We start from the raw sequence: 18,197 nt of genomic DNA on the forward strand, positions 1-18,197 counted from the left end.
TAGCACAACCAAATGGACTTCAGTATAGAGGCTCCTCAAAAGACTAGAACGGAATCGCCAAGCAATTCACTGACACCACTCCTCATTATTTATCCCGAAGAACTGGAGTCACTATTGTGCATACCTGTGTTTACAGCAGCACGATTCATGAACGCCAAATACTGGACCAAGCCTAGGTGTTCATCAGTGAGTGAATGGAGAAAGAAAACATGGTATCTATACACAGTGGAGTTTTAGTCAGTAGTGAAGAAGAATGAAAGCATTGTGTTGAGAGAAATAAGCCAAACTCAGAAAGTCAAGGGTCATATTATTCCTCTTTTATGAAAAGCTGAAGATGGTAAAGGAAATAAACATGGGGGTGGGACTCTCATGAAAAATAAAGGAAGATCTATGAAGAGGAAGGGGACTGGGGAGGGAGCAAGGAAGCTAAAGGGGAAATAATGGGGATGGTATTGACCAAACTATATAGTTTATCATGTGCATGTATGAATATGTAACAGTGAATCCCACTATTATGTATAAATTATAATGCACCAATAAAAATGTGAAGAAATCGATTATTGAGCCCTCAAAATTAGGGAATATTGACATGGGCTGCTTTAAAATTGACCACCTGTGCAAATATTAAATGCTTTAAAGCAGTTGCAAAATAAGGCAGACAAAACAATAATAAATTTTCATCCACATAACGTAAAAATGTTAGAATTTCCAATTAAATGTAGAACTTCTACATGTTGCTCAAAGGACAAGCACCTGAATAGAAATATCTCAAAGACATATTTTCCAAAATGGGAAAAGTAATAGTCTCATATAATATGTATAAAGGCACTCCACCTCATGAAAAGAGAAGTACAAATTAACAAAGCATTATTTTACCTCACCAGATGTGGTGATGTTAAGCACCAGAATCATCCAAAGACAGGCAAGTTAGTTCAGTCACTTAGGAAAACTCATTTCAACTTCCAAAAGGAAAAATGGCACCCTGTATCCAATAAATGCATCCCAAGAATAAAAGTATCTTACATTTCACCAGGAAAAGTTAAGGAGAATATTCAATTCAATTTTCTACACTACTCACCTTTTATCAATGACAGAAAGCATTACTGATTTTTAGTGTCACCCCACATCATGTAAAAGTAGGACTGAAAACCGATGAGCATCTGCTAAACCCAACAACAGGATGGACGGACATCAGTCATGACCTTGAATGTTTATGAAGGACAACAAGAAAATGATGTAGTAAATTCTATGGTCACATATAGAGGGGTGAATTACTATTTATTAGAGTTTCCAAAATAAGACTTTTGAGACATATATGTACCATCAGAAATTGCCTGCATTAATCCAATTTCTGTCTTTCTATTTCTCTTATAAAATATTATGTTATTACAATTCATGCCTACACAGAAAATAAGGAATGAGATCATTTTCAGCAAAAATCCTCTTTCAACAGGAGTAGCATTCCCCCTCTGACCATGTATGTGCATTCAACAAGTGAGGGGAAGACGAGATGGAGATATCAAATGATGTTATCAATTTACAATGCAGTTGTCCCCTGCATAACTCCAAAGTGAATTATAGCATCAGTAGACCAAGGGAAGGACACTGGTTTTCCACATCTGTCACAATATTCCCTCCAGGCTCAATATCTGCATCCTCTGTAACCAGCTTGGGACTCAGGAGAACAAGTCTTTGGAAGAGGCCACCTTGTGTAGGTCTCAGGGAAGCCTTAAACCCTAAAATAGCACATTCCCACTTCTGAAGACTTGTAATGAATGATATTCTCTTTCTTGCCCCAGGTGTTAGAATTGGGGGTTCTTTTTCTTTGAGAATCGACTGCATTTCAAAAAGCCTCCATAGCATGAAACCATCTCAAGTTCCTGAGATAAATCTAATGAAATGAATTTTATAAGTAATGAAACTGAGCAGGGAAGATGCCAATCTGATCACAGGGGATATAGTTCTTCAGGGAAAATCTCGGTAATTAATTGAATATAAAAGATTGGTTCATTTTCTTCATAGTCGGTGAACCAATGAAATGAAATATGTGTGACCCTAACCTGCAGTTAGGTTTAAGGTAGGCTTCATCTATGACCTTGACCTTGTGTTCATCTTTCACTGTCCTGTTCACTTTTTAGAACTCTCCTTCCTGGAGACAAATCCACAAAATTCCAAAATAGCATCCACCAAATTCAGCTCTGCTTGATGGAGTCCAAGCAATGAGGTAGAGGTTGGAGGTTGATATCATTTGTTAAACAGCACAGGACTGATCAAAAGGCAAATACAAGCTTAAAATGCAAGTAGAAATGCAATACACTATCCGCCTCTCACAATCACATGATCAGGGAGAATCTGCTGTACAAACAATCAAAGCTTTGCTTAAGTTTTGAAGGACTGTTCCCCCCTGCAGCTCACTGTTTCCCCCTGCAGGAGAATTTTTCTCCTGAGTCCCTAGCTGGTTACAGAGGATGCAGATATTGAGCCTGGAGGGAATATTGTGACAGATGTAGAAAACCAGTGTCCTTCCCTTGGTCTTAAGTTTTGCAGGACTGTCCCCCCCCTGCAGTTTCATCTTAGAAACATCTTAGGTGTTTTTAAGAGTGTATCAACGCAGAGTTTGCTAAAACTAGAACCCCTCCTTCAGGCTCTGCTCCTGTGAATCCAGAGAAAAGAAATTTTCTGAAGAATTGCATGGGATATCAGAGAACTGGACAAGAAGCCATAACAGGCTCCAAAGAAGTTAAACAGCATCTGGTGATTAGGTTTTCCTGTCACATAAAAGAAGGCAGAGATGGAAGTACTCGGCATTCTGCCTCATCAAAAAACCTCTCTCTGGACTGACTATAGAAACATAGGAACAAAGCAGATTTTACATCATAGTGGAGAAGCTGTCCTGCCAATGAGTTTCCTCAAGGCCTCCTTCATGGCCCTGCTCCTCAGGCTGTAGATAAAGGGTTGAGCATCTGAGGGACCACGGTGTACATCACTGAGGCCACTGCAGTCTTTCTGGGGGAGTCAGTCACTGCAGAGCTGATGTACACCCAAACCTGTGCCATAGTATAAGCAAACTACTGACAGGTGAGACCCCCAGGTGGAAAAGGCCTTATACTTCCCTTGTGATGAAGGCAATCTCAAGACAGAGGACACTATGTGAGAATAAGAGAAAATGATTCCAGAGAGAGGAACACCAGCAAATATGCCAACTGAGATGTATATCAGTATGTTACTGATGATGTTTTCAGAACAGGCCAGCTTGATGACCTGAGCAAGTTCACAGAAGAAGTGGGGGATCTCCAAGTCTGTGCAGAAGGACAGCTGCATCAACAGCAGAGTGTGCAGCAGAGAATCCAGAGTGCTGATAGAGAGACTAACAGCATCAGATCACAGAGGCAGGGCTTCATGATGACTGTGTACCTCAAGGGGTGACAAATGGCCACATAGCGATCATAGGCCATCACTGCAAGGAGAGAATTTTCCAGGACTGCAAAGAGTATGACAGAGCAGACCTGAGAGAGGCAGCCTGTGTAGGTGATGCTCTGATCCTGTGATTGGATGTTCACCAGCATCTTAGGAATTATGCATGTGCTTAAGAAGACATCATTAAAGGACAGGCTGCAGAGGAAGAAGTACATGGGGGTGTGGAGGTAGGGGTCAGAGCTGACAGCCAGAATGATGAGCAGGTTCCCCAGGATGGTGACCAGGTACATGGACAGGAACAGGCTGAAGATGAGGGACTGCAGTGCTGGGTCATCTGTCAGTCCCAAGAGTAGAAATTCTGAAACAGCTGTTTCATTTCTGGGTTTCATGCTGTGAATAAATCTGATAAAAAATTATGGGGTGAAAGAGTCAAAAGTATATAGACAGCACCAGCGGCATTTTGGAAGAATATGAACGTGAACTCTTTGTCCTCGCTCCAGAACCACTGCTTATCCTATTTTGCGACAAGGGCAGCAGTGTTTTAATTAGCCCTCTGGATGACTTTGATATATGCTGAATCTTGAGAACCAATGCATTAAAAAGAAACAAAAAAATCTCATGGATCCTAGTCATGTATTTTTCTGAGTGATATCTGAGGTATCATCATTATTCTGTGCAATTTTAACACTTTCTTCCTGAACAAGGCCTCTAGTGTTTCCCCTGCCTTTAAATACATGTCCATCTTCACTTATGAAATTTGTCACAGTGGGGAGATGGTATTCATCCATTTGTACCTAAGAAAGGACAGGAAAATGTTTGAAGTTCATAAAACTACAAGTACAGTGGTCCTTGTCTCCTTTAGCAATTAATTCTAGGGGAAGCTGAAGAAATCTATTTATAAAATTCTCTGTATTATTCTAAGAGTGTTCTTCCCTTAATTTGGTGAATGGTACACCTTTTCATTTTTAAATAGCTAAATGAGAGAACAAGTATAATGCACAGACATCTAAAATCAATGAGAGAATCTTATAAGGAGGCAGATGCTTCTAAGACAATCATGGTCCAACAAGAAGCATCCTGTAGATCAGTGGTCTCTGGCCCAGGGGGGACAGAAAAAACTGTGAAGGACTTACCTACCACTTGGTGGGATCCTGCTCTCACACACTCTGAATTTGATCCAGACTCCAGCACAGCTCTGTGGATGGACACATCATCCTCTTTGGAGCAGCCTGGGTGTTCTAGTTGTCCAGAGGGAACTCCATGGGGGACATTTTCATCAGCTTGTTTGTGGTCATCATTATGCAGGGTGTACATACATCTGACCCTCACCTTGTACACCTTGTGGTTATACAGAGCTTAGTCCATCCAAATAAGTCATCCTCAGGGAGAAAAATATGATATGGTTTCTCTCATATGTGGAAACTAGAGGGAAAAGTGGGGAAAGGGAGATAAACACCATGAAATTAGAACAGTGACCATTAGTGTTTAGAGAAGGACTGGAAGGAAGAATAAGGGGAAGTTATGGGAGGTACAGGAAGTGAAATTGATCAAACTGAGTTTTTTACATATGTACCACTATAGTACAATGAAACCCACCATCGGTGTCATTGATATGCAACAATAAAAATTAAAATATAAAACGAATTAAATAATGAATGCATTATATACATGAGTCAAACTTCCAAAGGATTAACTAAGTGGATTTCATTACCTTGATGGCTTTAAGAAGAATGTTGCTCAGTATCTCAGTTGGATATTAAAGATGGAAGATGTGTCCTCAGAAAGTGCAGACAGACCAAATGAGTCAGTGGAACCCTCATCAGGAGGGCTCAGTTTGGGGAGGAGGCTCAGGCCTTGTTTTCTAAATGGGGAGGGCTGCTGAGTGAGGTGGCCCAGGGTGACTCCTGCAGTCTCTGTATTGCTGGGCCGCAATATCCTGAGCTCCTCATTAGGCCAACAGTTTCACTCATTCTGATCCCAAGAGTGCACGTCCTTGAAGACCCACTCTACAGAAGCCAGGGATGCGAGGTGGCTGATTCCTGAACCCTGAGGCCACGTCTGCACCACTCAGTGCTCTGCATGTCTCTGCTCAGCTGCACTACACGGGCCCTCATCCCACAATAGGTGGCATCTCTCTAATGAATCCCGGGCTGCTCTTACATATTACATTATGTATTTCATTTGTGCAGTAATGATTTCAGGAAGTCTTATTCCATTTCAGATGAGGAGCGGTATTCTGTAAGTGGGCACCAATAATTTGCTGATTAATATTAGATAAGATATTGCGTCAGTCAGCTTCCTATGGCTTAACCAATACTTCAGATAAATCAGTCCAAATAGAGGAAAGGTTTATTTTGACTCATTTCAGAGGTTTAATTTATCATCATTTCTCCTGTTGGTTTGGGCTGGGATCATGCAGAACATCATAGAGGGAATGTGAGGCAGAGGAGGCCACCAGAAAACAACAACAACAACAAAAAAAAAAAAGAAAAACAAAGGAGAGAGAGGAGGGGGCTTCCCACTACCCTTCAGATGCACAGTCCCCCTGACCTCACTGCCTTCTGCTACATCGCACCTCTGAATGGTCCTAACTCCTCCCAGGAGTTCCACAGTGAAGACTAAACCTTTAACACACTTGCTTTGGTTGTACTGATATCCAAACTATCACATGGTAGAAAGGCAAACACTCAGGGTGTTTCTTCTCCACCATCACTGAGTATTTGTGAACTGTACATTTTCTACCCTACATTTTACAAACATTTCAATATATTTGCGTTGATCATTGCTGATAGTGAAAAACATCAACAGGCTGTCTCTCCAAACTTATGGTTTTATGAACACCATTTTCTTCTCTCTTTTAGCCATCTTAAATATTTTATTTTGTTTTTAATTTTTAAATTTTATTTGTTCTAGTTAGTTGTGCATGACAGTAGAATGCATTTATACATTTTGATAGATCATACAAAAATGTTTCATTACACTTATCTTTATATTAGGGGATTGTTAGGTGAAATTATGATTCTGCATTTCTTTTTTGACTCTCAGGTGTTTGTCTGTCTTTCTAAATTGCTGAACATAGCAGTGGGAGTCATTGTGACTTACTAGACATGCATAGACTATGTGATCAATTTCATCTCCAGGTACCTGCCCTGACCCTTCCCTTTACCCTCCCCTGATCCTCCTTCACTACTCTGCTGGTCTCCCTTATATTTTCATGAAGTTTGTTTTTAGCTTTTTTCTTGCCAGTTTCCACCTGTGGAGGAAAACGCACGACCCTTGACTTTCTGTGTCTGGTTCATTTCACCTGACATAAAGCTCCTTACATTTCCTTGCAAATGACATAATTTCATTCTTCTTTATGGCTGTTTAAATTCCATTCTCTGTGTGTGTGTGTGTGTGTGTATGTAACATTTTATTTATCCATTTTGTCCTTCATTTTAAATTTTATTTACTTATTTTTATCTTCAGTGCATTATAGTTATACATTATGATGGGGTTCATTGTGACATTATCATAAGTGTGTGTTACATTGCTTTCTCCATTTTAATCCCCAATACCACTGCCTTACCTGCCTTCCTCCCTCTTCCCTCCTCTGAAGCCCTTCTTCTACTCTATTGATCTTCCTTCTGTTTATTTATTTTTAATTGATGCATTATATTTATATATAAATTTGGAAGGCATGGGGTACATTCGTACATTCACCCAGGATAAGTTGGTCAATGTCATTCTCTGGTTCTTGGTTCCCCACTTCTCCTCAACTGATCCCCTTTCTATTTTTGTGAGATCCTCCTTTTTATTCCTTTTTTCTCTTCAGTTTCCACACGTGAGAGAAAGCTTTTGACCCTTGACTTTCTGAGTCTGGCTTGCTTCACTTATCACATGATCTCCTGTTCCATCCATATATCAGCAATTCCGTTCTTCTTTTTTTAAACATGCAATTCCTTTATTACATTTTCCATCCATAATATATAAAATGGAAGAACTAGTATATGGTCAGAACAACAAAATTTTGGGATCCAAATTGACACATTAGTTTTGGCCAAAAGTAGGTATGATTCCTACTCCTTTGTAGAAATTAATAGAATCGAGACTATTCTTCTTCATGACTGAGTAGAACTCCATTGTGTGTGTATATCACCTTTTCTTTATTCATTCATCTAGGATAGTTCTGTAACTTGACTATTTTGCTGCTATAATCATTGGTAAGTAGGTATTGGCATAGTATGCTGATTTTAATTATTTGGATGACTACTGAGGAATGGGATAGCTGGATCATGTGGTGCCATGTCTATTCTCTTGAAGAATTCCCATACTGCTTCCAAAATGGTTGTACTAACCATTTTGCAGCCCCTTAAAAATATATTAATATACCCTTTCCCCATATCATCACCAGCATTTGCTTATTATTATTTGTATTCTCAATTGTTGCCAATCTGGCAGGAGTGAGATGAAATGAAATCTCAATGTAGATTTGATTATCATTTTCCTGATTCTTAGAGATTTTGAACATTTTTTCATGAATTTGTTGGCTATTTGTGTTTCTTTCTTTGAGAAATCTGTTTATTTTGTTTGCCTATTTACTCATTAGGTTAATTTTTTTAGTGTTTTTTTTTTTCAGATCTTTATGTACTCTACATATTAATCCCCTATCAGAGAAGAAGCTGGCAAAGACCTCTCTTTCCGTAGGCTCTCTCTTAGCGTTATTAGTCATTTCCTAGACTGTGAAGAAGCGTTTTAATTTGATGGCATCCCGCCTATTGATTCTTGGTTTTATTTCTTGAACTTTAGGGATCTTGTTAAGGAAGGTGGTGCCTACACCTATATAATGGAATGTTGACCCTGTGAGAAATTGCTTTGTAATATGAAAACTCAGTTTCAAATTTCAGGGAGTTCCAATTTATACACAAGATCCTAACAAAAACAATATAAATAACTTGCAGAAAAATCAGTAGAGAAGAGGGAGGGGAGCAGAGGGAAAGAAGGGGGAGGGGACATATTGGGAACTGAATTAGAGTAAATTATATTCTATGTGTGATTAAGTCAAAATGTATCCTAATGTTATATATAACTGAAAAGAATCAATAAAAAAATTTCAGGGAATTACATTGGAATTTGCCTTTATTAAAAAGTTGGATTATAATGGTCTATTCACTGTATTATCACTCATGTTTATCTCTTGCATTATTATCTATTTTAATACATACAAGTTATATTTATAAACACATGCATGTTAACATGTATGAATAGACACCCCATACTCTTAATGATAACTATCCATATTGCTTTATATAACTATAGAAACTATCTTCTATATTTTATTTTTGAGAAGAAAGGCAATAGTTTTCCTGAGGTTGTGTTAGTTGGGGCTACAGGAATGGCTGAGGAAGGAGGACTAGGATCCACACAGAAGGCGTGTCCAAGTGTGGAAGGTCCTTGTGATGGACCTGGGCAGAAGGTGAATGGAAGTGAGGGACACAGCCCTGGTAGCTCAGCCATCACCACCCTGGGAAAAGTCAGGAATTGCTCGAACAAATACCAACTAGTGAGGGCCTCATATTCAGCAAGGGACTCCCTTGCTAAGCAGTCAGTGCTAATGAAATGTTTAAAGTTCCTGAAGGGTGACAGCTGTTGAGGTATCAGGCATGCTTTGCTTGAGGCCTATTTGGTGTCAAGGTATATGTGCTGGGTGTATTGTCCTCTCCCACTGCAACAACTGCCTGGACACCAACCCCGGGAGACTCTGCGTTTGTCCTCCGAAGAGATGCTCTAGGACACAGTTACAAATATTGCTACTTCTTCAGGTTTTAAATTCTCTGTATATTTACCTTTCCTTTTATTCCTCTGTTTTGGAAGCAAAATGTGCAACCTGTCACCTTGATTCATAGAGATTGAATCCTCAAGAAATTATTGAAAACAATGTCTCACCAAAACAGTAATCATGAGTCCTAAGACGTTGGGAGCCCAGAGTGTGGGTCTTACTCAGATGCTACCGCTTGGTGGATAGGACCTTTGTGGCCAGAATACTGGAGACCTTGAGAGCTGAGTGTTCCTGTGTGTCTCTATTCAGGTGGAAGTTTCTGGTGACACTTCAGTTTTCCTAACCTAGGACTTCTCAGAGGTCACCTAAAATGGGGGTGTAAGTTCACCAGTGCCCTGAAAAGAAGAGGAAGTGATCTCTAGCCCACTCAGTCTGCTCTAGCTTCAGTCTCTTCTCACTTTGGCAAAACTCCTCAAAGAAGATCTCCCTACTCACCATCCCTCCCAAATTGCTGAGGCTGGCTTTGAACACAAGAACAATCCTTGCAAACAATCTTTCTGTAATCCCTCTGGGATTACAGGTGTGTGCCTCTGTGCCTGGTTCAAATAATGTATCTTTAAAATTTTAAATTCATGTAGAAACAGGAAACAAGTGATAAAACAAGTTGATAGAGAAATATTGATGTCCTTACATATAGAAAGAAGGATTAAAATGGGCACTGACAAGGAACTCCATCTCTGCGTCATAGAGGAAGGTTGAGATCCAACCATACTAAGTGTATGGACACATCTGCCTACTACTAACTTTTGCTGGGTTTGTACTTGAATTAACCATCTTAATCTGAAGAACCTGAATCTTAGATCAGTTTCCTTACGTGAAGAAAAGTGAACTGTGATGACATTGGCAATCTTTAAGGAAGTAGATTAGAATCTGCTAGTGCCCATCAGCAGATGAATGCATCAAGAAATGTGGGACATACACACAATGGAGTTTCACTCAGCCATAAAGAAGAATGAAATCATGGCATTTGCTGGTCAATGAATGGAACTGAGAGTGAAATAGGCCAGACTCAGAAAGAATTTCTCTCATGTGGGGAAGCTAGACCAAAATAAAGGAAAAGGCAAGGGAATCCCAGAAAATAAAAGAGAGACCAGAGGAAGGAGATGCAGATGGAAGGAGAAAGGAGGAGAAAAATGAGGAAATGCAGAATGAAATTGACCAAATTATACTATGTACATATACAAATATATCACAGTGAATTTCACTTTATGTACAGCTATCAAGCACAAATTAAACATAAAAAACTATAAAAAAATAGAAAGAAAGATCAGTAGAATAGAGGATGTAGAACAGGAGGAGAGAGGAGGAAAGAAAAGAAGTTCTCGGGACTTAAGTGGAGCAAATTATAAACCAGGCATGTATGATTGTGTTAATATGAACCCCCATGTTATTTATAACTGACGATAATGCACTAATAAAAACATAACAAAGGCCTCCAGAAAATAAATTAAGGCTCAGGTATCATCAATGACAATAACAGAAACCTCTATTTTTATTTTAAAGACTTTTAGCTCTATTTGTAGTCATGTTATTTATACCTCACGTATGAAGTATATTTCACACTAAAAGCAAATCATGATGTCAAGATTCTTGATATCTTGAATAGATAAAGACATTTGTTTAAAGCTAAAACAGAACTTTGCAACTTATTGGGAAATGCTATGTGCTGTGTTCTCAAGGTGGAGGAGAGTAGAAACGGTGGACAGAATGGGGTGATCTGCCCCTGGCTTCTGGGGTCAGGGGACAAGCAAGCCTAAAAGCCTGTCTTCTGTTTTCTTTGATCTTAAGGTTACGCACCCTAGGGATCAGTAGAGCACTAAAATTGTTAGTCTAACAAGGAGCTTTGGATATTGAGCCCCAAGGGTACTGAAACTGCATAGAGTCAGCTTGTGGCCACCCACCCCACAGCCCTACCCCAGTGGAGAAGCAACACAGAAGCCTCCTCCTAGAGATGTGATCCTTATTGACCAGGACCTGCTGACTCAATCAGTCTGCACTTCCAGAGCACGCATCGTCCATCACCAATACACAGATGAGGCACTGAGCACCCTTCCTCTTGAATTCAACCAGGTAACATGCAATGCCTTAGTTAATTCACTGGAAGTAAGTTTTGGTGAGATTCATATATGTAATTCACATATTATTTAACTCAGTTTAGTTGTTATGTGCTTCATCACATAACCATGGCAAAAGAATATTGGAATGACTGATGATTCTTCACTCACTTTTCTACATGACCAGCACTCCCAGAGGAGAGTTCCTCACATAAATGCATCCCTGATAAGTGCATTTATCATATAGGTTATGTTCTCTTTCTTTTTCCCTCATCTGTCCCTACCCTTTGCTTTTTTCTGAGGAATGAGAGGTGCCAGGTTTAAATATATATGACAGAAAAAAAATAACCCAGTAAGAAATGTCTGTATGAGGGTCCCACATAGTGTTCACTGTGCTGATGGTTTTTGTTCCATTCATTTCTCATCCTCTTTCAATTTTACTGCTTATTGAAGCATAATTATTTTAAAAATCATATTTCAGATACACAGTGTGAGGATCCCATATACTAATGTATTGCAAAATAATCACCACAGTCCAGCTAACCAGCATGACTATGATGCAGTTCCCATTGTCCATGTAGAACATCCAGGCTTCTTGGACAGTTGGAGATTTTTTCCCCTTCGCAGAGCATGTTCTGGAGAATGGATTAGAATTTATCCATGCCCAATATTACTTCTAGTTGTATTTGCTGTTATTGGCAACCTTGTTTCACCCTGTAGACGGACCACTGGTCTACAGGGACACTCCTGGTAGCACCCTAATTATATGTATCTCATAAATATGTGATAATTCTGTGTTATGAGGTCTCTGTTTTCTGAAGAACAGAGAAGCATTTTTATTTCCAACTGTATTCTGAGGAGTTTTTGCACTTCAGTCTTTCTCTCATTTAGTTGCTCTGTTTTAAAAATCCTATGTTCCTATTACCTTAAGAGAAGAATCCCCTTGGGCTGAGATAAAAGCTCATGGATAGAGTTGCCCAGTTCCTATTAGAATTAATGTTAAAGGAGATGAATTGCATTTCCATAGGTCAGTCTTCCAAGCTCCAAATATAGAGGCAAGATTTCAGGTGGACACATGGAACAATGTCACCCAGTAATTTCATGGGGAGAAGTCAAAAAACCTTGAAGGCCAGGGAATGTCTTTAGGCTTTGCTCGCAAAGAAAATACTAAAATTACAAAGGTAAATTAGGAGACCAGAGTGATTATTCAGGAATGCTTGTTCTTGTTACCGAGAATCATTAGCAGAGCTTGGTCAAGATTCAGCTCCTCAGTGAGACATTCTGTGTTTGTCCCAGTCATTGCGAGCACTTGCTGGGACTTGTAGATGGGAATGATGGAGTGAGGTAATGCATCTACAATTTGGCAAGATCTATAAGTGATTTCGAAAGACTCCAAACTTTGTGAACCATGGCTCAAGCAGACAGAGTTAATAATGTCATTGTTATCTCTTTGTTTATTCGAAGCAATAGCAACATTCTGTTTGAAAAGCCTTATCCTTTTAATTATTCTCAGCACTTAGCACAATTTATGGGAAAGAACTGGTACTCAGTGGAGAGCATTTGCTATAAAGAGACTGAAGGGAAAAGGAAGGCCGAGCTAAAAGGAGCCATATGAGGAAGGAGAAGACTAACCATGTGAACAGTCATTTGAGCTCAAGATATAGATGATGAAGTGTTTGTTTTTGCTGAACTGGTTCTCAAAGCTCAGCATACATCAAAACCGTGTGGTGGATTTGTTGAAGCATAGACTGCTGGTCCTCATGCCCAGAATTTATCATCAGTAACTCTGGAGTGGGAACAAGAGTTTATATTTTTAACAACTTTTTATCTGATATTGCCGCTGCCTTCCATTCTTGTTATCGTATTTCAACTGCATCTTATCTTTCAGCTTATTCAACAACATGAAAGCTAGAAACATGTCCGTTTTCTCAGAATTCCTCCTCCTGGGACTGACAGAGGACCCAGCACTGCAGTCCATCATCTTCAGCCTGTTCCTGTCCATGTACCTGGTCACCATCCTGGGGAACCTGCTCATCATCTTGGCTGTCAGCTCTGACTCCCACCTCCACACCCCCATGTACTTCTTCCTCTCCAACCTCTCCTTGGCTGACATCTGTATAAGCACAACCACCATCCCCCAAATGCTGGTGAACATCCAGAGAAAGAGAAAGGCCATTAGTTACACAGGCTGCCTCAGCCAGGTCTGCTTTGTCCTGATTTTTGCTGGATTGGAAAACTTTCTTCTCACAGCAATGGCTTATGACCGTTATGCAGCAATCTGCCATCCCCTTAGGTACACAGCCATCATGAACCCCTGCCTGTGTGTTCTGCTGGTTCTCTTTTCCTTCTCCATCAGCACTGTGGATGCCCTGCTGCACATTCTGATGGTGTTAAGGTTGTCCTTCTGCGCAGACCTGGAGATCCCCCACTTCTTCTGTGAACTTGATCAGGTCATCGTGCTGGCCTGTTCTGATACCCTCATCAATAACATCCTGATATATGTTACAGCTGGAATATTTGCTGGTGTTCCTCTCTTTGGGATCATTTTCTCTTATATCCACATTGTGTCCTCTGTCTTGCGAATGCCCTCATCAGGAGGAATGCATAAGGCCTTTTCCACCTGTGGGTCTCACCTGTCTGTAGTCTCCTTGTTCTATGGGACAATTTTTGGGGTGTACATTAGCTCTGCAGTGACTGACTCACACAGAAATGCTGCAGTGGCTTCAGTGATGTACTCTGTGGTCCCTCAGATGCTAAACCCCTTTATCTACAGCCTGAGGAACAGGGACATGAAGGAGGCCTTGAGGAAGCTCATGGGGAGGATCACTTCTCTTCTATGATGTATCATTTGTTTTGCACTTGGGTTTGTAAAGTACACTTACCAGATTTATGGTGAGCCAGAATACCTGATCCTTCTATCACTACATATTTGTAAAATACCATAATAGGGTGGAAATGTGGCTCAGTGTTGGAGCACTTGCCAAGCTTGCATGACACCCTTGGGTGGATCCCAGCACTGAAAAAAATTGAAACATTAAATTAATGTGATGACTAAATAACATGATGGCTACCTGCATTTTATTTGGCTTGTATCTCTTCTCATCCTTTTGTGCAGCTCTGCAGTAATTGACACAAGACTTCAATTCTCTAAACATAATTTCTTTCGTCTGGTATCACATAATCTAACCCTGTAGCAGAGACTCTGTTTTAGCAATTCATCTGTGCTAATTTCAAAGAAGGTATGTTAGAGAAGGTAAAGAACAGAAAGAAAGTATTTAAACAGAGCTGTGGTTGTATTTAGACCAAACTTCTACCAGATCATGTGAGTAGAGCCACATTCTAGACTTATTGATACTGAAAGGCAAAGGAGTGTGTGCTCACGTCCTCTGAAGTAAACACGGAGACCTGTCACTGCCAAGCCAGTCTTTCCCATGTAGTAATACCATCCACTAGACTCAATTTCGATATCTGTAAAATTGGAGCAATTAGATGACATCGCAGGTTTGACATGATGGTGACATTTCACAAACTCATCAATGAAGGTATTTATGACAGAAATGATTTTCCATTTGACCTTGTTAAAGGTCAAACTTAGGGGAAGAATTCCACATCTTCTTGTTAGTCTCAGCCTTGTGCTTCACAAATCAATCATGCCATTCAACAGTTGTTTATTTACAGCCAGTGCTCTGTATTTGTATATTTTGTGTGATGAGCTAAAAATTAAAAAAGGTTTTGTGATGGTGATGATGTCTGGTAATAATTTTTCTTCTCTTACAATAAATACATTTTAGCATTCTCCATGTGCTCTGAAGGTATTAAAAAGAGTTCCATACTTTGCGTATGATTATTGGATGTTACAGAGTAGGTTTTCACTTTGGGGTACTTCCAATGAGCTTTTCTAAATGGTGAAATCAATTTACCTTACCATTCTTGGAATTCCACATCATCCCATGAAAATAGCCTTGTCCTGATAATCTAATGGGTGTAAAACAGCATTGAATTAATTCCCATTTGTTTTACGAGATTGGCAATCATTTCAAATATTATGGGTCATTTACTTTCCTCTTATTTGAAAAATGTCTATGATATTTCCATTGAGGTTCTTGTTTTTTAATAGACAATTGATTTCTAGTCTGGAGGAATTTTCATGTTTCCTGCCTTGCTTTCACTAATGTGAAGTCCCACCAAAAACGTGTGTTTTATTTTTATCAAAGGTATTCATATGTATTTATTATTAGTTGTCTTCTGGATATTTGCCATTCTAACTGGAGTGATGTGAAATTTCAGTACTGTGTTCATTTGCATTTCCCTGATTGCTAGGAAGCTGCACATTTTTTCATACATTTGCTGACCGTTTGTATTCTTTGAGAACTGTCTTTTTAGTTAGTGTGTCCATTTCTTTTTTTTTTTTATTTTTTTAAATTTTATTGTAAACAAATGGGATACATGTTGCTTCTCTGTTTGTACATGGCACAAAGGCATACCATTTGTGTAATCATAAATTTACATAGAGTAATGTTGTTTGATTCATTCTGTTATTTTTTCCCTTCCCCCCACCCCTCCCACCCCTCTTTTCCCTCTATAGAGTGCTTCCTTCCTCCATACTTGCCCCCTCCCTAACCCTAACACTAACCCTTCCCTCCCCCCATTATGTGTCATCATCCACTTATTAGCGATATCATTCGTCCTTTGGCTTTTTGAGATTGGCTTCTCTCACTTAGCATAATATTCTCCAATTTCCTCCATTTGCCTGCAAATGCCATAATTTTATCATTCTTTATGGCTGAGTAATATTCCATTGTATATATATACCACAGCTTCTTTATCCACTCATCAATTGAAGGACATCTAGGTTGGTTCCACAGTCTGGCTATTGTGAATTGAGCAGCTATGAACATTGATGTGGCTGTATCTCTGTAGTATGCTGATTTTAAGTCCTTTGGGTATAGGCCAAGATTGTGAGAAACTGATGCACCTTAATACTGACAGGTTCCCCTTGTTTGTGCTACTCTCTTTCTTTTACACTACACATCTCCAAAAAGTAAATTATTTATCCACAGCAAAATACATTTTCTCATAAAAACACATTAAATAGTTTACAGGACAGCTCAAGTTGGGCATTCAGATGCATTCTGACCTGTTTCATACGTGATGACAATCACTAGAAAACATTATCCTATTTATTACTTTCTTCAGGGCTTCCTTCATGCCCCCATTCCTCAGTCTGTAAGTAAAGGGCTTCAGCACGTGATAGACCAGAGTGTACATCACTGAAGCCACTGCAGTCTCCCTGGGAGAGTCAGTCACTGCAGAGATAATGTACACCCCAAAAGCTGTCCCACAGAACAAGAAGACAACAGACAGGTGAGACCCACAGGTGGAAAAGGCTTTGTAGTTTCTGCCAGCTGATGGCATCCTCAGAAATGAGCAGACAATTCAAGTATTTGAAAAAATGACCTCAGAGAGAACTATCTCCCATGTTTCGAGGAGAGGGGAATGAACCACAATGTCATTGATGAGGGTGTCAGAACAGGTGAGTTTAATCATCTGAGCAAGTTCACAGAGGCAGCAGGGGATCTTCAGGTCTGTGCGGCACAGCTGCAGTACCACCAGGGTGTGGAGGAGGGCATCCACAGCGCTGATGGACAGAGAGAGCAGGACGAGCAGGGCACACAGGCAGGACTCATGAGGACTCTCTAACTTGGAGGTGACAAATGGTCACATAGTGGTACCAGAACATCACTGCAAGGAGACGATTTTCCAAACCAAAAATGATGGGGACTGAGCTGGCCTGGGAGGCCATTTCTGTGAACGTGATGTTCTCCTCCTGTATTTCAAGTTTTACAATAATCTTTGGAAACATGCTGTGATGAAAGAGATGACAGAGAAGGACTGATTGGAGGGAATAAAATTATACAGAGACAGGAGGGTGGGAGTCAGAGCTGAAGGCCAGGATGATGGGCAGGTTCCCCAGGATGGTGATCAGGCACCTAGACAGGAACAGGCTGAAGGGGGGGGCTGCAGGGTTGGGTCCTCTGTCAGTCCCAGGAGAAGGAATTCTGAAACCATTTCTCTGTTTCTGGGTTTCATGGTACTAAGGAACCCAGTGTAAAGCATGGATGACTCTACAGTAATACAGACAATCCCTTGGTCCAGAGCAGTGGTGGCATGACCTGGGCATTTGTCAGAAATGTTGGTGTTGGAACCCAGTCCTGGACTACTGATCAAAGCTCCAAGGATGAGCTCCATCCATGGCTGAACAAGTTCTCCTACAACGTGGAGAAATGCTTCTCTGGAAAAATACCTCCATGTTGTGAACCCAAGTGATTGTTGAGATCCCTCCTACTGTTTCTCTCTCCTTTCTCTCCCTCCCGTCCCCCTGCACATGCTCATTCTGCCCCTTGGGATGGAGCACCAACTCACACCTTTCCGCAAGTGCTGGAAATGAATGCTAAGATGTGGCTTTATTCTTTCAAAATTACTTTATACCTTCCAACAAAAATATACATGGGTAGACCCATGACATCTACCTCATGGTCAGGAAAGTTCTTACCATAATATTGCAGGTGGCTATGATTCTGGGGAAAAAAATGAAAGGAGAGGGAAAATGAAAGCATGTGTTCCCAAAGCATGTAAGACCATAGCAACAATCTGTCGGTGCTCAGAAGACCCAGGCTCACCTGGTAACATGAGCAGCACGCATCATTACTGGAAACCCCCTGTGGAACACCGTCTCCTTCTGGGAGACACAGGAGTGGCCAGTGACCCTATCAAAGTGTTGTGGAAAATAATATTCCTACAAGACAGCTCCCCAAGAAAAATGGAGGGACAGTGAGATTTGGGAGGAGGGGAAATTAGCCAGGAATTAAACCTCTCCCAGTATCTCCTTTCCCAGTAACAATGGGCCC

General features: G+C 40.3%; 1 protein-coding gene and 1 pseudogene across 2 annotated transcripts; one reads left to right on the top strand and one right to left on the bottom strand.

Annotated features, from left to right (window-relative positions):
* Positions 1 to 2,874: 2,874 nt before the first annotated feature.
* On the bottom strand, positions 2,875 to 3,806 carry LOC306646143 (olfactory receptor 7G2-like; annotated as a pseudogene). Its single transcript has one exon. The product of its transcript is annotated as an olfactory receptor 7G2-like (transcript).
* Positions 3,807 to 13,190: 9,384 nt separating this feature from the next.
* Positions 13,191 to 14,129, top strand: LOC306646125 (olfactory receptor 7G2-like; the record flags this gene model as incomplete). The annotated part of the gene is made up of 1 exon (XM_079114588.1): positions 13,191 to 14,129. One exon carries the CDS (start codon positions 13,191 to 13,193, stop codon positions 14,127 to 14,129), a length of 939 nt encoding a protein of 312 aa, XP_078970714.1.
* Between the last annotated feature and the right edge of the window lie 4,068 nt (positions 14,130 to 18,197).

The sequence above is a fragment of the Sciurus vulgaris genome (genome assembly GCF_902686455.1).
Source record: "Sciurus vulgaris genome assembly, chromosome: 16".
Taxonomy (NCBI): domain Eukaryota; kingdom Metazoa; phylum Chordata; class Mammalia; order Rodentia; family Sciuridae; genus Sciurus; species Sciurus vulgaris.